Here is a 21146-nt window from a genome sequence, read left to right as displayed (position 1 = left end):
CACATATTCTGTCTCGAAAACGTGCAGAAAATGTTGACAGCAAAAAAGGTGTACAAAAATGTTCACATTTTTACAAGTAATAATTCATTCTTTTACAATGTGTGATATGTTTTTTGCTTTAAACTGATGCAGTTTTTGAAAATACACTTTTTAGAGTTTTTGAACATTTTTCTGGCACTCTTGCTGCCAGAATGTCACAGATTTATTTTTGTGTGTGTGTAGAGGAGTTGCAGGGGGTTGAAGTCTATTGCAGCTCTAGGTGAGAGGCAGCAGACACCCCCAACACAAAGACACAAACATGTGCTTTCACATTCACACCAGTTTAGCATCACCAGTTAACGGATGCAGTCTTTGGACCTTGGAGGAGACCAGAGCACCCGAGGAAAACCCCACACTTATTATCCAGCTCTATAAATAACCCTGCAGACTCCACTACGCAATGACTTGTGATCGTAGATGATGTTCATTAAAGGAAATTTTGTCTGTTTTTTCCAAGCAGTCTTTAAATGTCTCAGCTGCTCTGGATGGACAGAAATACCACATCTGATAGTCAGAAACTCCATTTTGAGTTGTTTTAGTGGTTTCAGTGACTCCGACCAGCAGAGGGAGACAAACTGACTCCATTAATGCTGCTTTGAGGATTTCAAAGGTTTTCAAAAGTTAAAATTATCAAAGTTTGAACTACACTACCAGTCAAAAGTTTGGGCACTCCCTCTCATTCATTGCATTTTATTTATTCGTATTATTTTTTACATTGTAGATTAATACTGAAGATTAACATTTTTTTTGTTTACAACATAATTCCATATGTATTTTTTTTTGTAGTTTTAATGTCTTCAGTATTAGTCTACAATGTATAAAATAATTAAATAAAAAGCATTGAAGAGAAGGTGTGTCCAAACTTATGACTGGTAGTGTAGATATCTGTCATTTCCTTTTTTTTTTTTAAACCTGAAATGAAGAAAGTTCATGTTAAAACACTTTGTGATATCTATTCCTGCAACAAATGTTTAAGACTAAGGTTTTATATGGATGTTAATGTATGTATGATCTGGAAGAAGATTTAGAATCATAGGAACATCTTTCCTACACCTGTAATACTTACTGTTAAGCTCTTTTGAGACAGAAGAACGAAAAAATTCAAAACCTTTGTTTTGCATAAAAAACATCAAATGTAATCATATGATATTCTCAGGCAGCTGTTAGTTTTTGAATATAATGCTGTTAAATTTCATGTTGTTGGGCAAAACAAAAATGATACTTTGATTATGGGTAAATTATACCTAACCAAATACAGTTTTTTTGTTTTTGAGTTGGTCCAGTTTTTGGGGATTTCTAGATGACTTGAAAATCTTTGTTCACTAAAAGTATTTGTAATAGTTTTTGCTCCCTTTTCTTTTTATTTCTTCCTTTCCTCCTTGTTACCTTTAATGCTGCTCAAAATTATTGCTGAATATGTTTAAGAAGAGTAATATATTTTTGGTACTTAGAGATGTTTAGTCTGTCTTTAACAAAAATACTGCTGTGAAACAGAGGAACTTTCCTTTTAGGAACAAATCATTACAAGATTTTCATGCTGGGGATAAAGTTTCCACCCCAGCATTTGGAATTGTATAAAGTCCTGTATGTGTTATTACAGTAAATCATACAATCAAGTCACATTTTTCTAGTTTTCCTTCCCCATTTAGAACAATTCCCTTGCTGTTTGTGTTACAATGATTTATTGACACAAGAATAAATGAACACAGCACATATACTGGAAATCTAACAAACACAATAGACAGTGTTGGGGGTCAAAACATGAGGCTTTATTTGTAGTTCATGTTTACAGATCTGGTTCTTTTCATGTTTGCGTGTCAATGTAATTAACTACAGCATCTCTGTGTGTGTGTGTGTGTGCATGTCTGTGTGTGGGATTCTTGTGTGGCCAAATGTTCATGTGTGATCTTTATTGTTCCCCGTTGGAAGACGTGTCTACATGCTTTTATGCTCTCAACAAACTACAGTACTTACAGCGTAACATGATGTAAAAAAGAGTTTCAGAACCAGTCAGATGGCTTTGTCCATTTTTTTTCTACTTTAGCACCTTTAATGTGAATACTGACTGTGTGAAGAAAGAAAGAGAAAGATGTTTCTGCAAACTGAAAATCATTATAAAATAGAAAACAAAATAAAGCCTACAATTTGTTTGGTACACATTCAATAATCATACACCTCTGTGTCTTTGGTTGGTAGTGCTGACAATAGATTTACAAAGAAGAGAACAACCAAGTTACAAATGTGTGTCTGTGTGTGTTTGTGTGTGTTGGTCCTGCGTGGTTTGTTTTTGTATCCTCACCCCTGACAACAGGATATGTAGCCATCTCAGTGCTTCCATCCAGTAATGATAATGATGACAGAGGTGTGGTTGTTGCCTCTGTGTGTGTTAATGTGTACACTGAAGGAGCTCGTCCTTCTTCATCCTATGGATTCTACCTCTATGGTGTAGAGCGTTACAGTTCCTCACTAGCATATCCAGCGGATAAAGCGCTCAAAGAACGAGGGTTTGTTCAGCATGGTGTAGTCGTTTCCTCTAAAGATGGCTGACATGTCCCCTAGCGACACCTTCCGCAGCACCTCCTCATCGGTGTCGCTTCCCATGGCGATCACCGTGGGAACACCTTCCGCTCTCTTCATGGCGCTGACGCCCTCATCCAGTTGGTCGCTGGATGTGATGCCGTCAGTGATGAACACAAAGGCCACCTCAGCGTTGCGGCGAGACGAGCGGCCGGCGGGCTACAGACACAACGTTAAAGGAAGAGTTCAACATGTTAGAAGGCGTTGTAGATGTAGCTGTTTTCCCTGGGTTTCAATCTTTATCCTTAACTAAGACAATCACATCCAGGTTCCAGCTACTTAAAGTAAATGTTTGACATTTTGAGAAATATACTTATTCACTTTCTGATCCAGACCAATACCTATAGCCAGGAGATGATACGGTTAGCTTTGTATGCTAACAGGAGAAAACAGCGAGGCAAGACTCTGTATGATGATGAAAAAAATCCACTAAGCAGCACTTTATGAACTCCCCAATTAACAGATGATCTAGTGTTTATTTGATCCAAATGAAAAACAAAGTGTAAATATGAAAAATTAGGGTAGATGTATTATCTGCTAGCAATGACATGCAAACATCTGTTGGTTGCCAGGCAACCAGCAGAGTCCTGGAAGTCACTGGCCATGTTTTGTATATAATAAAACTTGAAGCAACTTGTGTTGAGAAAATTTTTAAAAAGAAAATGTGTATTATGTTGTTTTTGCTTTAACTGCTCTCCAGTGAATAAACTAGGCTGCACAGTGTTGTCAGAAGGTGGTGGTATAAGCTATATTATGTATAGCCATAACAAGATTCTTCTTCACTATGTTTGTGATGTCAGAGCTTATTTAGAAATGATGTTTTCATCTCCCTTTAAGTATATTAACGCTTTAAAAAAAAACATCAAAACCACCTTAAGTGAGAATACAAGCTTTTTTGGAGAAATTAAGATTTTAATTTTAAATTTAAATTTAAATTTAAATTTTGAATCAAACTTTGCAGGTTATATTAACCTTTTCCAATACAATGCTTCAAAACAGCCATTAAAATACACTATAGAAGCATGGCCACTGAGTTTGGTCTCACATATTAACGCCTGGAAAACCACAACTTTTCATTTTTACACTTAAGTTTTTAAAAATGTGTAGGTCATATTCAAAGTTCCTTTAAATGTCCCTGCCACAGAGAAGCTGCCTTTAACATAAGTTTTAAAAAGAACAGTAAATCAGTAAAGTGTGTACGCTTGTTGTACCTTGACCACCACGTTGTTGACGGCGTGGATGATTGCGCTTCCCAGAGCTGAGGATGAGTCCAAGTAGGTCACACCTGCCAGCGAATCAGAGATCACCGCGATGTCGTGTGTGAGCGGGAACTCCACCTTCTGCTCCGTCGGGCTGCCGTACTGCAGCAGAGCCAGGCGGGCATTCCTCTCGTCCGTCGGGCCACTGGCCAGGATGAGGCGGCGGGCCACGTTCTCGATGAACTCTTTGGCCCTGCGGTGGTTCTCCAGGCCCATCCTCTCAGAACCATCCAACAGGAAGATGACATCCACTGGCCGCTGAACACACGGAGCCACAGCAGGCTCTGGAACAGAAACACACACATAAATAACACAATGTTCAGTGAGCTACAGCTGCACAACAGATGCTGAAAAGTCAAAGCCAGCAAAAAAAATATATATGATAACATGCTGCAATTCCATACATGCTATCTGCAGTCCAGCTGTCTGATTCCTTCTAAACCTTCAGGATATCAAGAAAGCACTGTTTCAGTTTGCTCTACCATTTTATTCTCTTGAGACAATATAAAAACACGAATACATTCCATTTTTGAGAAAACAACATTGTTCACATCAGCAAGTTGCAGTCACAGAGCAAGAACGGTACCATAACATTTGGTTAATGGTTCTCTGTGGTCTTTTCCCTCTAGTCATCCCACTTAAAAAGCCCAGCCACATGCGGAAAAACATGCACCAATCTATACAACAGTTCCTTCATTGTCGGTGCCAAGTCAATTGGCCAAACATCCACAACTTCTGACTCATATACAGTATGCTGTGATATGTATGTATAAAACCAGATATTTTCCACATGGAATAGTTTTCACCATCATGAATCATTCACAAGGAAAAAAATAAAAAAATAACGGCCGTAACCATGGATATGTGCAAAACAGCAAAAAGAAAAAAACTGTCATCAGAGTGATTCAGGGAGCTCGTGATTCACAGTGGAAATGAGGCTTCATCAAAGAGCCACTGTACAAGAGTAACATAAAGGCTTCTACAGACTGCAGCTTTCCATTGGAATGGAAAATGTTCCTCCACTCAGTTGGAAGAAGTGATATGTATATCGTTAACAGCGCCACATATGAATGCTAATTCAGACATAGTCTACGAGGAGAGATCGCATCAATCGGCCCATCCTGTACAGTCACTACACAATTCGAACTTCATTACAGGTCCGACTACTCATGCGATTCTGTTGCACCTGCAGAGTTATAAAAAAAAAATGCCCACAGTTTTAACAAAATCTATATTGTGTCCAGCATTAAGCTTATTAGTCACTGGCATTCATAAATGCGAGGTAGCATGGTTAGCATATTAGCATTAGCAAAGGCCTATGGCTTTCTCTGGGTTTCCCATAATGTCCCCGTAGACATATTTGAAGGAGTCGATGAACAGCTGGGTCCACTGCTGTCTGTCCACTCCCTGGGCGAGTTTGGCTCTCTGGGCTGTGTACGCCATGGTTGCCACGCCAACCCCGTACTGCTGCTCGCTCAGGCCGTTCAGCAGGTTGGCCACACCCGCCAAAGAGGTGGGGACCAATGAGGGACTGCCTTCCTCAGCCAGCGGCTTCCAGGGGGGCGGGGATTTCCCCACGGCGACGCCCCCTCCTGCAACAAGTGGGCGGAATAACATTGTGGGCGGATTCCCACAGACACGACGCATCAACACAGCCGGTTAAGATGCTGGAGGTACACCGAGCTGCACTAAATTTGATCTTAATGACTTACCAGCCCCATGATTTGATGGCACCGGGACAAAAGAAGTGTAACAATACAGCTGTTGCTATGGTTTAGCCACAATTCGCCGAGGTTACTTTAAAAGTTCTTGGCCTCCCCAAAAAACATCCCAGAAAAATGATTGTTTTTACTTTTTTTTTTCAACATAGCGTCCTTTAACTTCGCAGCATTTGGTCCACCAATGCTCGAGCTTCACTATCCCTTTGAGGAAGAAGGTCACATTGAGCCTCCAGATACTCCTCAACAGCATGTATGTCTTCATTATCACTTTGAAAATGGCAGCCATGCAAGTGGGAGTTCAGTTTGGGAAACAGATACAAGTTAAACTGTGCAGGTCGGGTGGGTGAGGTTCATGAGGCAACAGTTCAAAGCCATATTCAGCTGCTTCTATCACCTGGGCTGTGTGGACGGACGCACTGGAGCAACAACATGTCCGCTTTTGGAGATGGCCTTCCTCCTTTATTTGATTGCTTCAAACATTTGAACTTTGGTGACAGTGATATAAGACTGTGCAGTATAGAGTCATACCCCAAAATGGGAGTTATGCCCCTTTTTTCCGGGTGAGGCCGAGAACTTTTTGAAGTACCCTCATAGTTTAAAGGCATCAATATGCTTCAAACAGACTAGTCAGCACAAAGTGTCATCATTATAGGATTTATAGAAGTGTTTATACCCATTCAAAAGTGAGGTGAAAAGAACTGACAGGCACATTGATTCATACATATGGACAAGTCTTTTCGCAAAGGCAATCATGCTGTTGTACCCAGTTGGACACACAAAAACACTGGCAGAACTTCTAGAAAGATTTAAAAAAAAAAAAAAAAAAAAATCACTTAAATCTTGTCATTTTTTCAGAAGCTCTTTGACAAGCACTTCATTTGAAGCATATTGACCCAAAATAAAGCAGATTATCAAAGGCTAAATGTTGAAAAAAAGAAGTGATCTCATAGAAAATGACACAAAGAGAAAATTTTATGTTACACTGTGGTTCAAAATCTTACCTGATTTACAAGGCAGGTCAGGGCAGATGATGACAGGATCTGAAACAGAAAAAGAGACAATGTCAGAGGAATCCAGCTAATAACAAAAGAGATCCTTAATGAACATGATGTATGTAATGTTTGTTTCTTGAGTTAGTTTACCTGGGCAGAGCACGGTCTCAATCTTATCAATGAACTCTTCTGCCACGAGGTCTGCAAAGCGCCTCATGCCCATCACTCTACCATCCCTCTGGCAGGCAATGCTCTTCAGGCTCTCATTCTCTTCAATCTGTTCAAACATATCGCCGATACCAATGGCGCTGACGTCCACACTGGAATCACTGATCACAAGAAATGAGATACAAGCAATGATATCAAACTTTTGTTTTTTTTTATAAAGTTATTTGCCTTTACTAGATAGGACTGTGGAGAGAGACACAGGAAACATGGAGAAAGACTTGCAGCAAAGGACCATGGACTGGATTCAAACCCATGACCACTACATTGGGGACTATAGCCCCTGTTCATGGGTCGCCCGCTCAACCAGTTGAGCTACCGGGGTGCCCACCATCAAACTTTCATCTTCATCAAAAACGTTTGTTTTAAAACCCCTAAATAAAGCTCCAGGACGCACCTGCAGAGGTAGGTGAGCAGCTTGTCGTCATCTCTGGGGTCGAAGCGTCCGTCAGTGATGACAACAACAGTGACGTTGGCATTGGCTCTGCGGCTGTCCCTGATCAGGTTGTCGTAAGCATATTTCAGAGCAGATGGAGTAAATGTTCCTCCTGCAATCCACTCTAAGCGCTTCACTGCATCCTGAACAATAGAGAAGACAGGATGTAAGTGATACGTATGTGTTAGTACTGAGCATGAACACAAGGAGCTGTTTTCATTAGATAGTCAATTTGAAAACTAGGGTTGGTTCTGTAAAAAAGTAATTGCAGTAGACTGTGTTGAGAACTAGTCTCACTTAGTTATACCATTCTGTAGTAGAGAATGGTCTGGCTTACTGCATGATACAAATCATCTGCAAAACCTTACATTTTCAGTGTGCTGGGTTGCTGTATAGAGATTGTTGGTGTGGTTGGCTGAAATAAGCTGCCGATGGCAATCTCATACCTGCAGCCTACATCTGGTCAGTCAGACTAAGGTAAAACTAACATATAGTTTGTGCTATGATGTATAGTTAACACTTAATCTCATGTGGTCGAAATTAGTTAGTAGCCTAATGGTGAAACTGAACTGTATGAGGCAGATTTGTTAGTTTTTCGTATGAAATCTGTAAAAGATGTTTGAATGCATTGTTCAGCAGAGGCAGCACGGTTACCATATTAGCATTACCACTTCTAGCAACATCCCTAGCTGTTGTAAGTAGAATCAGTAAACATAGTGATTTTTACTCAAACTACGAGGTGAGCAGAGGATAGCATTTATTATAAATGACTAAACTGAACTAAAATTGATTTGAACCATCCTAAAAGCACAAGTTTATTTAGCATACGACTATCTGGGCGTGAGACTGTGTTTAAAATTTGGACATAATCTGCAGGTCTGAAAAGTGAAGTCAATGGTGACTTAAACCTGCGTTCTTTCTAACTGCCAGCAGGGGGCGACTCCTCTGGTTTGAAGATTGAATAGAAGTCTATGAGAAAATGATCCTACTTCTTACTTGATTTGTTATCTCAGGAAACTTTTTATTAATGAGTTTATGGACTAAGTCAGTAGTTGCATGTGTTAATCATTACATCATGATGTTCATTTAGTAAATTATGGTCCCATGTAGAGTAAAACAGACAGATAAAGCAGGATATGGTTTAGGGTGGCTCTGTCTTGGCCAAATGCTAAACTTGAGACCTCTAAACAATAGTCCAGAAACCAAAGTGGGACATCTTCCTTCTTGCTACTTCCTTCTTTATAAAAAAGTCTATGATCTACGTGAACTAACTTACTATAGAACTGTGATACTTTGTACTAAAAAGACCATTACATTGTTCCGTGTCTCGATACCCTGTCTGTGGTATTCAGCCCCGACCTGCTGGTTCTTAGAGATCAAGTCAGTCATTAAAGATTGTTAGGATATAGCTAGATTTTTTAAAACAAAGAATAAGTAAGTTGCTTTAACACCTGGGCACTGTCACTTGTAGCACGTTACTCAAAAGACAACAAAAGGTACATTTGTCAGGGACTATTTTCAGCGGTGCATGAATGCACATTTGCTATTCCAGCAAGCATTTCTGGCAGCAGGATAGTGCTTGCTGGATGAACTCAAAATAGATTACAGAGCACAAGTGACCTACAATGTTAATGATCATGAGGGAACATGTCATGCAGTAACAAGTAACATGTGCTTTTAATAATTTTTGTCATTACTGGATTAATTTATTCTTGGGAACAGTCTTTTAATATGGTTTGTGAATAATGAGAAAAATATAAAATATGACAAGATGAATCCTTTAGCAGCTTGTTCTCCTCAGATTCTAGACACTGCTAAATATTAGAAACATGCTTACTGTGACGCATATGTAACTGTGATTACTTCAGTCTGCCATGTGCAGACAGAAACCACATGTGATCAGCCTTTATTAATTAAGAAACATCTGGACAAAAGAGACAAAAGAACAGTCTGTGCTACATCCTAAAAATAAACTTTGAAGCTACATGTGTACATGTGTGTTTGTGTATGTCTGCGTGTTTGTGAAACCTTAAAAGCAGACAGTGAGTCGATCTTGGGGTCATTGAGACGGACGGCCTGGAAGGTTCCACTGTGGCTGTACTGAACAACTCCCACTCTTGTGCCTGGGTCACAAACAGTCATGTTACTGCATGCTTAAGTTGGAAGCCATCTTGTTTAGCTTTGGCACTTCACATTTCAACTCTGACATACCTGAGTCTGCTGTTGGGTCATTGGCAAACGATCCCAGTCTGTTGATGGTGTTGATGACAAAGTTCTTCTCCAGGGTGAAGTTGGTGAGACCCACTGACTCTGAGCTGTCGATAACAAACACAATGTCCAGGGCTCCACAACGTTTCTCACAGTCTGGAAATGAAAACACAGATTATAAAGATCCGACAGTCCAACTGTGTTTTTCAGATCGTGAATGGCCATGCAGTGGTCACTAAACTCACCACAGCAGCCACATGTTTCTCTGATGTAGTTCATGACATCACATTCCTGCAGGGTCGAGCAAAATATATCATTACATCCATCATATCTTCTGTGTGTTATCGCTGATTTAATAAAACTATGATCAGATGAAATGTTCTTACTGTGAGGCCAGGGTCTCCCTCAGGACCAGTATCTCCCTGTAGAGCAAGAGAACACAACTTTGTGACTGCCAACAGATAATGCTATATCAGAGTTCAGCTTTTTCAAGCTGGATTGTTGTCATCTGTACTATGTCAGTGTGTGAGAAAGCACTTGTGTATGTAGTTTTTGTCTACTTACGTCACGCCCAGGATCTCCCCTTGGTCCTCTTAGTCCAGGTTCACCCTGAGGCCCTGGCTCACCCTGTTGTAAGCAAAGACATCACAAACAATTAAATACATATACAACTATTCCTCAAGTGAGAGGACAATTCCAGCTACATCTATGGAGTTACTTACTGCCTCTCCTGGAGTTCCTTTAGGTCCAGGTTCACCCTTTCGGCCACAGTCTCCTCTGCTGCCTCGAGGTCCACGGTTGCCCTTCTCTCCTCTTTCTCCCTGTTGATCAGCGGGCAGAATTTGTTTCAGCTAGGTGTGCCACACCGGCTACAAAATGTAAGCAGGGCTAGTGCATGTGTATGTTACCGATGGTCCTCTTGGTCCAGGATAGCTGAAGCCAGGTCTACCAGTGTCTCCCTGAATAAAGGCAAAACAAAGAGTCAAGACAAAGAGTTGCAGCAACACACATGACGATGAATCAGAGAAAATACTACCACAGACACATACACACAGATACCAACCTTTGGTCCGACTTGTCCAGGCTCTCCTCTTGGTCCAGCATCACCAGGGTCGCCTCTGGTACCCTATGATGCAAACAGTGTTACACTGGATTAGGTTATTTCTGTTTAATACACTTCTGATAAGATTTGTAAATGTGATTCTTCAACTTAGCAACAACTTCCAAGGTCCAAAAATTAAGCCAATGAGGAAGTGCCAAAAACTGCAGTTCCTCAAACGGCCACTTGAGGCTGGTTTTGAACAGATTAATCCCCATGTTAAAAAGTTCAACTTTTCATCAGAAATAAACATGCTTACAGCGATAAAAAACCGTTTTGGTCTCCATAGCTAATTTCCCTGTCTATGACAACTGTAATGGAGGTGAATATTTATGTAACTTCTTAAAGGAATACATAATTAAGGGTATTGTTGCTATAAGTGAGAAGTGGGTGCCACAATGGCCCATCTACGGTTCACTCGTTATCCACCTCTTCGCCCATTTTTTAATTAACCAAGAGTTAGGTCAAGTTAGAGTCAGACACTGCAAAGATGGCGACAGCCTGAGTCACTACACTGAGTTTCAAAACTGCTCTTCTATGAGTGATGTCACAAAGGGTTCATCGATCTTAATTTGCAGTTCATGCTTTTAACCTACGTTTCTTCCTGCCTCTCCTGGTGATCCTGGTGGTCCCCTTGGTCCTGGCAAGCCATTATCTCCCTGTTTAGACCATAGAAAGATGACACTGAGAGCAGCAACAGGGAGTATATTATTTCAACTTTAAGAATTTATGTGGTTCCTATGAATAAATACCAAGTAATGTGATAAAACAATTTCTACTACCTTTATTCCTTTGTTTCCTGATTCACCTGGAAGTCCTCTCAAGCCCTCTGGCCCCATTTCACCCTGAAAAACAGAAAATCAATCTTCAGGCCCTTTACTGGTGCAGTATTGAAGTACACTTGGTGGAAAAACAAATTGAGCCTTTGCTTTATAATGCAGACATGTTTCAGTCTTGTGCCACTGTGCATACAAACTCACCTTTTCTCCTTTTCCGCCATTTGGTCCTTGTGCACCCTTTGGCCCATAGTCGCCTCTTCTTCCCTAAAAAAACCAAACAAACCATTGAAGCCATCAGGCAACATAAAGAAGAATATGCAGGAGAAGATTTGACTGCAGGTAAATCAGATGTTCTTACAGGTTCTCCTCTGCTTCCTGGACTTCCAGGGATTCCCTAAGAAACACAACACACTGATAAGCCATTTGATGTAAGAGACTGAGTGTATCTTTGAATGTATTTGTCTGCTGCGATGCATCTTACTGGGCTTCCTTTCTGTCCAGGAAAGCCAGGTGATCCAGGACTTCCTCTCTCTCCCTGTGGATGAAACACCATAGTTTAGCCTTTTACCTCCAGCATGTATAACATGACCTCTGGTTCTAACACGGGCAGCTATCCCCGTTTTCTATTTACCTTTGGTCCAGCCTCTCCAGAGGGACCAGGGCGACCAGATCTTCCAGGGCGTCCAGGATCCCCCTAGAGACAATTAAGATGAGTTTAACCACAAGCAGGATGGATGATGGATTGTGTTTGACTTAAAGTGGAGATTAGGCTGTGTACCTTCTCTCCATCAGTTCCAGCAGGACCACGTTCACCGACATCTCCGGGGTGACCGTCAGGACCCTGTCAATCAAACATGTACCATAAGTAGACAACAACAGAGCATAGTATGTGTGAAATAATAGTGATCAATTATATTAAAAGCCATACTATGTCGCCTGGGTCTCCTTTGCAGCCTGGAGCTCCAATCCGCCCAATTTTACCCTAAAAACAAGAAGACAAAGGACAATAATCCTGTTACAAAAGACAAAACTGGATAGTTTTCTGAAACTTTGAGTGTAGATGTTCCCTAAACTGCACAATAAAAGCTGATTCTCAAAATCTTACCTTCTGCCCATCTGTCCCATTGCGTCCTGCGATGCCACCCACACCCTAATCACAGAGAGGACATAATTAGCATAGAAAGACCAATCGCTTTCCAGTATTAATGATAACAAACAGATTCCTTTGTGTAAGAAATGAAAAGAAGAAGAAACACCAACCTTTTTCCCCTGAGTTCCCATCTCTCCCTGTGTTTAGACAGAAGAGCATACAGTCATTTTATGTGTGATCAGTTGGTGCTCATCCATTGACAGAGTATCAACATACAGCCAGACTTTATTAACATTCTTCTACAAACTGAATAATGTTTTTCCAATCATTTCCATCTATGAAAGAAGACACTTGGATCCACACAAGAGGACATCTCACCTTCTCGCCTTTGAGACCGGGTTCTCCCTACAGAGAAGAGAAAAAGAAGTTGGTATATCACTATATAGTCTCATACATAATATTTGTTGTACCGTTATGTTTGATGGGAAGGTGAAAGCATGTCTTCTTACTTTAATACCAGGCTGACCGATGGGACCCTCAATACCAGGGTCTCCTGGGCGACCTCTTTCTCCTTTCGGGCCTGGTTCACCGTTGTCTCCTTTAGCTCCCTGCAAACAACAAGGTCAAAGATGTGTGAGGACGAAGACAACTGAAGTGTAAATGCTGTGTGTGTTTGTGTGTCTGCATGAAACTCACTTTCTGTCCTCTGTGGCCTTTTGGACCAGGAGGCCCGGGTGTCTCCAGACAGGACACTTTGTAACACTGAGATAAACAGGACACAAAGAGAAAAAGAGTCAGATATGACACCGGAGGGCAGTGGACAAATTTATATTTCTGCTCCGGGGTTCTGTCTTACCTCTATATACGCCAAATGTTTCTGCGGAGACAAAGAAACAAATTGTGAGCAAAAGAGTCAATAGTTTTTGAGGATTTTTGCATGAATGTGTGTGTATCTGCACATTACCATGGTCTTGATGATACGGTCAATAGTTTCTGTATGTATGATCTCTCTGCCTTGGCTCAGATCCACAGCCTGGAATTCCCTCCTGTAGACGGTCGCTGGAGAGTTGGCAATCTCCCTCAATCCCGTCTCTTCTTTGTTCATTGATGCCGCCACGACAAACATCCGGATGCCCTTATCACGGGCCTCCTCTGCAGCCACTTTAATGCCGCCACAAGGGTTTCCAGTCACGTGGCCGTCGGTGATGACCACGGCAAATCGGAGGGCCGAGGGGTATGCGGGCGAGCGCAGCATCTCCTCCGTCATGGCTTTGAGGGCACAATCGATGTAGGTGCCTTTACCCAGATAACGGATTCCCCTGAGGTTCTGGAAACATTTGTGTAACATGTTAGCTGAATTACAAACTGGCTATTTTATCATTGTTTCAAACTTTCTAAGATTGATGCCGCTCCCATGTGTTTTTATTAAATACAAGGCTACAGATAAGAGCTGGATAGGTTAGCATAGCATAGCACAAGGCTATTAGAGGGAAACAGCAACACTGACTCGATCCAAAGGGAACAAAATTGGCCTTAAGAGCACTCTGGAGTTCAGTATTTTTAATATGCAAAGCTATAGAGGTAAAACAGCAGACTTTTTCAGGGGTTTTTCTTGGTGTTAAACATCCGTCACTGAAAACCAATAAATAATTTGGCACATAACCTCTCCTAAAGCAGCTACTTAATGGTTATTTTTCATAATGATTAGACCAAATGGCTTTAGCATTGATGGTAGGTAGAACAAGACTGTTCTCTGTGTTTTCAGTTTTGTGCTAAGCTAGGCTAAGTAGCTGTTGTCAGGCAGATATAAGAATCCTGTTGAGCCAAATAGTGAGCAAGTGTGTTTCCAAAAATCTTGACCATTTCTTCAAAGACATTAGTGTATACTGATCAAGGACTTTTTAAAAAATAATTAATATTGATTTTATCCAGATAATTCACTTGGGACTAAGTTGTCAGTCACTCACAGTCTTGGAAAGTAACCAAGTACATTTATTCAAGTACTAAACATAAGCATAATCTTGAGTTACTTGTACTTCTTGTGAGAATGTCCATTTTCTGTTTTGGTATACTTCTACTCAATTACAATTTGGTGGCAAATGTTGCACTTTGTACGCCACGACATGTATTTAGTAACATTAGATACTTGCTGATTTAGTTTAATAATACAAAATATAATAAACAAATTAATTATGATGTAATATTATAGGTTAAAATAAAACTTTCTTGATGCCTGAGGGGAAATTCACAAGCTAGCCACCAAATAAACTATGTAAAGTAGGTAAACCCCTTTATTAGCTCCAGTGTTAAAGCAATGAACACATTAATGAATTAGTAGAATTAATAAATAAAATCCAATATGAGATATTATTCTGAAATATGCCATTCTGCATAATGAGTGTTTTTACTTTTGATACTTCAAGTATATTTTGATTATAATCCTTTTGTACTTTTACTTAATAGATCTGAATGCAATACTTTTACATCCATCCATCATCTGTACACCACTTCAGCCTCATTAGGGCTGCGGGGGGCTGGAGTGATTATTTGTCTGTATGTGTAGCCCTGTGATAGGCTGGTGACCTGTCCAGGGTGTCCCCTGCCTTCACCCCAAGTTAGCTGGGATAGACTCCAGCCCCCCGCGACCCTAATGAAGATTAAGTGGTGTACAGATAATGGATGGATGGATGTTTTTGGACTGTGGGAGGAAGCTGGAGTACCCTGAGAAAACCCACGCATGCACAAGATCCCAGGCCGGGACACGAACAGGGGATCTTCTAGCTGTGTGACGACAGTGCAGCCAATAATTTTACTTGTAATCCGGTATTTCTACACTGTAGTAGTAGTATTTTTGCTTAAGTACAAGATCTGAGTACGTCTTCCACCTCCAGTCACTCGTGTGCCAATCACATTATTAACACATATTTTCTAATATAAATAGCAGAGTTATTAATTGGCTCTGTTTAAGCACTTAATCGCTTGGCTAGTTTTATTTACTTTGGACCCAAACTAAAAGTGAACGAACTGTCTTCAAATGTGTGATGCTGTGTAACTCACAGAGATGAAATCATTCTTGGTTGCGAAGCGGCTGAAAACTTGTTGTGTCTGGGAAAAGTGCAGTCCACCGATATTCCAGTTGATCCGCACGACGCCTCTGAGCTCCTCATCCTCCAAACGCTGCACAAACTGCTCAGTGAATTTCTGCAACACAAAGACACAACATATTATACCACACAGATTTTACAGCCAGAACAGTCGAATGTCATTTGACGCCATCCAGATTCTCATGTTGTTAGATTTATATCACAGAATTGAAAGCAAAGGAGGAACCTTGATGCTCTCCACCAGCGATCCAGGGGGCGACTCCTGCAGGGCGATGGTCTCAGATGTGTCTATGGTGAAGTACACGTCGATGGGACACGCACTCTTCTCTGTAGGGAACAAACACACAAAAAACATATTTAAATCAGTGTATTTAAGTCAGCAAGTAGAATGTCCCATGTTGTGTCACTGAAACTGGTGGTACTCACTGCTGCAATCTGGTTTCTGTCCATGAGTCAGTGCTCCGAAAAGAAGACAGAGAGCGATGACCTCCAACCCCAACATCTTCCTCTTCTCCTGTCTGACAAGCAACACCCACAAGACACACATGAGCCAAAAAAAGTTCCTGAAGCAAATCATTCACAAAAATGTATGTTTGAAAAACAAAAACAAGAAAAGACTGAGTTCAGAAAATGTAAAGACAAATATTCAAAGATGTGAAAGCCTAAACAAAAAATCAAGGGAGTGTATGTGTCAAAATAACCAGCATTACAAAAGCATTTTAACAGTGTAGTGTTGGTATATTTCTGTTGCCATTTAGCGATTCAGCCAAAAAAAAAACCTGAAATTAATGGATTTCTTAGTTGAGATTCTGCACCTGGTATCATTTTAAAAATCCCACAAACAAATGTCTGACTATTACCCAGGGAACAAAATGGCTGCCACATGGTTATGTAATAGGTTTGAAAGCATCTCATGAGTCGAACATGGCTCTTCTTTTCAGCAGAAGCTTGAATAAATAAATGATGACTAACATTTGCCGCACGATGGACGATTATTTCTGAAAACTGGACACAGACTTTTAACATGTTACCAAACTACAGCCACCACATATGAAGGGTTGGTGTGATCTGCTTCACTCATAGAGGCCTGAGTCTCTGATGGACTCACTGTTTGACTAAATGAAATCTAAGATTGAAACACGGAACAGGATATCTGATTATATCACAACATCTCTTCCTTTCAAGTGATGGGAAAAACACAAAGTGATTCATGTAAATGAACAGGCTCTGGTTCCATCTGGGCAGTGACCCAAAACAATCAGCCTCACATTTTCATTTTAAACTAAACTATGTCACATGTTTATGGCACTTCACAGGATTTCCCTGGTCTCACATCAAACCTGAGCTTATTAGCTGCTATGGCCAGGTTAGCCCATCAGGGGGCCCTGACACACTGACCATATATGCAACATGTGCATTTTGACAAGACAGATGAGTGCAAGGCATCATCATTTCAGCAATGTATATTCCAAAACACATTTGCAGTTCACTCAATTAACCAGCTGACATATATGGGGTCTTTGGGAGCTCTTAAGGTCTGAGTCCCTGGGACATTTCTCACTTTTGGAAACAGAGACTCTTCAGTTACGGCCTCTGGAGGGCAGTAGCAGTGTGAAAAAAAGTCAAAAGCTGGTCTTGTGTACATCATATCCATTATTCTACAGCTAGTAAGTAACATCAGCTGCCGAATGACGTCCACTACTGCATGCTGAACATTTACACTGTACAAGAAAAGCATCTTCACAAGTGATTGAACAGACCATCCTCTAACAAACATAATAATAGTGTGAATTCTGGTGCAAATTCTCTACATTTAATTATATTCCATCAGTGGAAGTCCACAGTATTTAACAAATGAAAATTTGTGGTTCACTTCAGTTGTTGGCCTCCTCTAATTTGTCATTTATGGTTTCAGCACCACCCAACACTTTGTCAGCCCCACGCTCTGCTGTGGCTCCCTCTAGCGGACAGAAGGCTGCGACCTGCGGAGGACTCGTTCCTCCAGAAGCCCCACTCCTCTGCCGATGTCCAGGCCAGGAGATGGGTGCAAGTCCTCATAGCATTTCCATCACTGCACTGATGAATCATCATGCAAAATACACAGACCCAACAGCCCAACAGATAGAGTTCATATGCTCTTTTTTTTTAAAGCGAATAGTTTGTGGGTTTTCAGAGGAGTTGTGTCCAAAGTTTGGATTGGTTGAAAAAACGCCATCATCTCAGTTAATCGAAATGACTTTTCAAACAGAAAAAGCAGAGGAGAAACAGAGAGTGAGAAAGGCACATGCACTACGGCAAAGGAGGGAAACAGACTAAGAGTTTGGCACGTTGTGCGTAAAAGCGCAGCTTACCCGAATTCTTTACAACTTCAAAACTTCGTCAGCAGCTGATCCTCTGTCGATTATCTCCTCATCTCCACAGGAGGGAAAGCCGAGAAAGAAAAAAAAGGGGGCATACGGGAGGAGAAAGTGGGAAATAAAGCCCTGGATGCGCGTTTACTTCCCGCAGCGGAGCCGTCCTTTCGCCCTCCTGTCCCGGTCCAGCCCCAGCCACCAGCTCTGATCCCTCCTCCTTCTGTGCGCAACGAAGCAGCTCAGTGCGCGCTGCTGTCCGCTTGGAGGCGCCGTGGCTCCGCTGGAACCCGTGTGTGCGCGCGCGTGTCCGTGGGGCCCCGTGACCTGCTGCACCGGTGTTACTGCCATGCACCGGTGAGGGAAGATGCCAGAGGGGAGCTGGACTCTCCTCAGACTGTAATGTCCGCTTGGCTTGAGGAGATGCTGCGTTCAGTGGAACACATGGCGCAGCCCCGAGGAGCTTTTGTGTCCCCGAGATGCAGCATTTAGGAGGTATTCACAGATAATCTCATACATGTGGTGGGTCAGAATGAAATAGAACAGGATCAAGAGCAGACTTAACCCCCCTTTACTCGGTAAACGCACACACACACTCACACAAACTCCCCTTTCTTGTGTCTGGTGATCTGTTTGCAATTAGTAGGCCGAGCAAGAGGAGTTTATACCCGGTGTAAACACTGGCAGCCTGTCCATGAGTCTGCTCACCATGTTTATACGTTTGTAGGTGCTTTTTGCCTATTTGTATGTTTAAGTGCTTGTGCACACAGTGGGAGGTCTCCATACCATGTCAGTGCACATCCGCACACTTACACAGTGTAAAGCCTGTTTTATTTCATTTCATCACTCCTGATCAACAGAGATGGAGGAGGCACTGACATACAGTACCCACACCACTACAACAGTGTGGAAATGCTCTGTTCAAGCAGAAGTCATGAATTTAAGTGCATACATTAGTAAAAGTACAAATATATGAGCATCAAAATATACCACAAGTGCCTAAAGTAAAAGTACTCATTGTGCGAAATGAAGCATATAAAGCAGAATAAAGCATATTATAGGTTGATGGTTATTGGTGCATTAATGTATCCATAGCTTTAATGTTGGCGTGAGTAAATGTGGTGTAATTTATTTTCAGTTTTATTTAAATTATAATTAATTTGTTGATGATATTTGGTCTCATCTGCAAAAATGTGGAGTTTAACCCTCCTGTTGTCCTCATTTGCAGGCACCAAAAATATTGTTTCCTTGTCTGAAAAAAAAATCCAAAAATTCAGCAAAAAAATTCCTCAAATTTTTTGAAAATTTGCAAAACCTTCAGGAAGAAAATTCCAGTAATTCCTTCAAAGTTTCCCTTAAAAGATTTATTTCAAAAAATCCCCCAAATTTTGGCAAGAAAATTCTTGTAAATATTTTCAAAAATGAGTAAACATCTTGCAAAAAAATTCTAAAAATATCTAAAGTGATTACAGATATATCAGTAAAACTTGCAATATTTTCTTTAAGAACATTAACAAAAAAATCAACCAAAATCCAGTGAAATTCCCTGGATTTTGGTTGATTTTTTTGTGAATGTTCTTAAACATTTTTTTAAAACTTCTTTTTTTCCACCAAAAACTGTTCAAAAATTTCCCAAAAATATTGAAAATGTGGACATCAAAAGTTTCACTGTGAAAGTGTTTTTTTCCCCCTCATTTTCAAACTTTAAAACGGGTCAATTTGACCCACATGACGACACGAGGGTTAATGTTTGGCTCTAATGGAGTGGAAGTATAAAGTAGCAGAAAATGTAGAAAAACTCAAGTAAATACAAGTAACTCCAAATTGTAGACTTTTGCATTAAATGTATTTAGTTATTTCCAATCACTGCTGGTTAAACCATGTCCGATGTGGCCGGTACAGTCAGCAAAACTGCCACTAATGTGTTATGCAGCCCAGAACACAGGAGGCACATCAGGAACAGCCTCTTATATCCATTACGTGATAAACCATTACACTGAAAAGCATGAGAGCTCATTTGAATCAACTCAGTGAGGAAGATGCATCTCTTTGGAAGTGATTTTTAAATGTTTGCCACAAAAGTAGCTGCTCTTAAACTCATGGAAACAAAACACACTTGGAAGAACAACCCCTGAAGTCATTCTTCGTGCTTTTTTTAAAATGTAACTATCTGAAGGTGTGATCGTTCTAGAGGTGGTTGGAGGGAAGGCAGCAGTCGGCGTTTTGCCAAGTGTGGAGATGAAAAGGAGAAGGTAAAAAAAAGAGAATGAGGAGGAGAAAAAGTCCAGCTGCTGACCAGAGTTATTACTGTGCAGCTCTTCTCTCTGTCTTGGCCTGGGAAGGGTTTTTCCTTAAAAAGAGACGGAGAGAGGAGAGTGGAGCAGTGAGTGTGTGTGTGATGGAGGGATGTGGAGATGGAGGGAGGAGGTGGGAGGTGGTGTGTTCTGGTCTCTCTTAAAACTGTGACTCATGGAATAGGAATGACCTTCCTCCCAAATAAGAGTAAACCAGCCTCTCTCTCTCTTTCCTTCTTTCTCACACACACTCTCTTTATTTTTTTTCCTTTATTTCTCTCACATGGACTAAAAGAACCTTTCAGTCTGGGGGGATTTCTGCATAACCAGTTCCAGAATTATAAACAAGTTCGACGCCGCAAACATCGCCGCTACTTTTTTTCTCACGTTTCCACAGAAAAGGCACAAAGAGTAACTAAATTTGCTTCATATGCAAACATGCACAAAGGCACAGACATAAGAGAGACAACGGGACAAAACACTCATTAAAATATAAATGCACAAATCCACACAGTCAAACAGCAGATTCATGCTATCTGTAGCCAGCACAGATACACAAAGTGATTTTTTTGTTGTTTTTTTACAGCGCTCTCCTAATCTCTGTGACAGTCTATGTATGTATGACAGTGATGCACGTCCTCAAGATGTTCTGCAGTGAGGCTCTTGAATCTGAGAAGCTTTATTTAAAGACCAGGATATTGCATTTAAACATTAGATAAGCTAACAGTTACCCCCTTTATTTGCTTCTTTTTGCAATCTTTCTCCTGCTTTTCTCCAGATGTGCTTTTTGTTCAGACAAGGCAGCTGGGAGTCGTTACTTCAGCACATCACACACACACACACACACACACACACACACACACACACACACACACACACACACACACACACACACACACACACACACACACACACACAAACACACACACACACACACGACTGCACACATTGTGCAAATTTATGGTCAAGTCC

At 41.0% G+C, this 21146-nt stretch overlaps 1 protein-coding gene across 2 annotated transcripts; it reads right to left on the bottom strand.

The window, feature by feature from the left end:
• Positions 1-1786: 1786 nt before the first annotated feature.
• col6a2 (collagen, type VI, alpha 2) lies at positions 1787-18315 on the bottom strand. 2 transcript variants are annotated; one of them, XM_023274414.3, is made up of 32 exons: positions 17881-18295; positions 15956-16047; positions 15756-15856; positions 15483-15626; positions 13390-13752; positions 13282-13302; positions 13122-13187; positions 12935-13033; positions 12804-12830; positions 12596-12622; positions 12441-12485; positions 12264-12317; positions 12114-12176; positions 11967-12029; positions 11817-11870; positions 11694-11729; positions 11537-11599; positions 11339-11401; positions 11153-11215; positions 10521-10583; positions 10366-10416; positions 10180-10278; positions 10022-10084; positions 9844-9879; positions 9703-9748; positions 9461-9613; positions 9278-9372; positions 7211-7392; positions 6739-6917; positions 6598-6636; positions 3828-4159; positions 1787-2775 (listed from the first exon to the last, which is right to left on the bottom strand). In XM_023274414.3, the coding sequence occupies exons 2-32, from the start codon at positions 16029-16031 to the stop codon at positions 2506-2508; spliced, it is 3036 nt and encodes a 1011-aa protein (XP_023130182.1). In that variant the 5' UTR covers positions 16032-16047; positions 17881-18295; the 3' UTR covers positions 1787-2505. The 2 variants fall into 2 exon arrangements, with proteins under 2 accessions (XP_023130182.1, XP_035805952.1); XM_035950059.2 differs by lacking the exons at positions 1787-2775; positions 3828-4159 and adding an exon at positions 4342-5467 and having other exon boundaries at positions 17881-18315.
• Between the last annotated feature and the right edge of the window lie 2831 nt (positions 18316-21146).

This window comes from Amphiprion ocellaris, chromosome 10, assembly GCF_022539595.1.
Source record: "Amphiprion ocellaris isolate individual 3 ecotype Okinawa chromosome 10, ASM2253959v1, whole genome shotgun sequence".
Lineage (NCBI taxonomy): Eukaryota > Metazoa > Chordata > Actinopteri > Pomacentridae > Amphiprion > Amphiprion ocellaris.
Note: the sequence above shows the minus strand (reverse complement) of the source record. Positions and strands in the feature narration are given on the sequence as shown.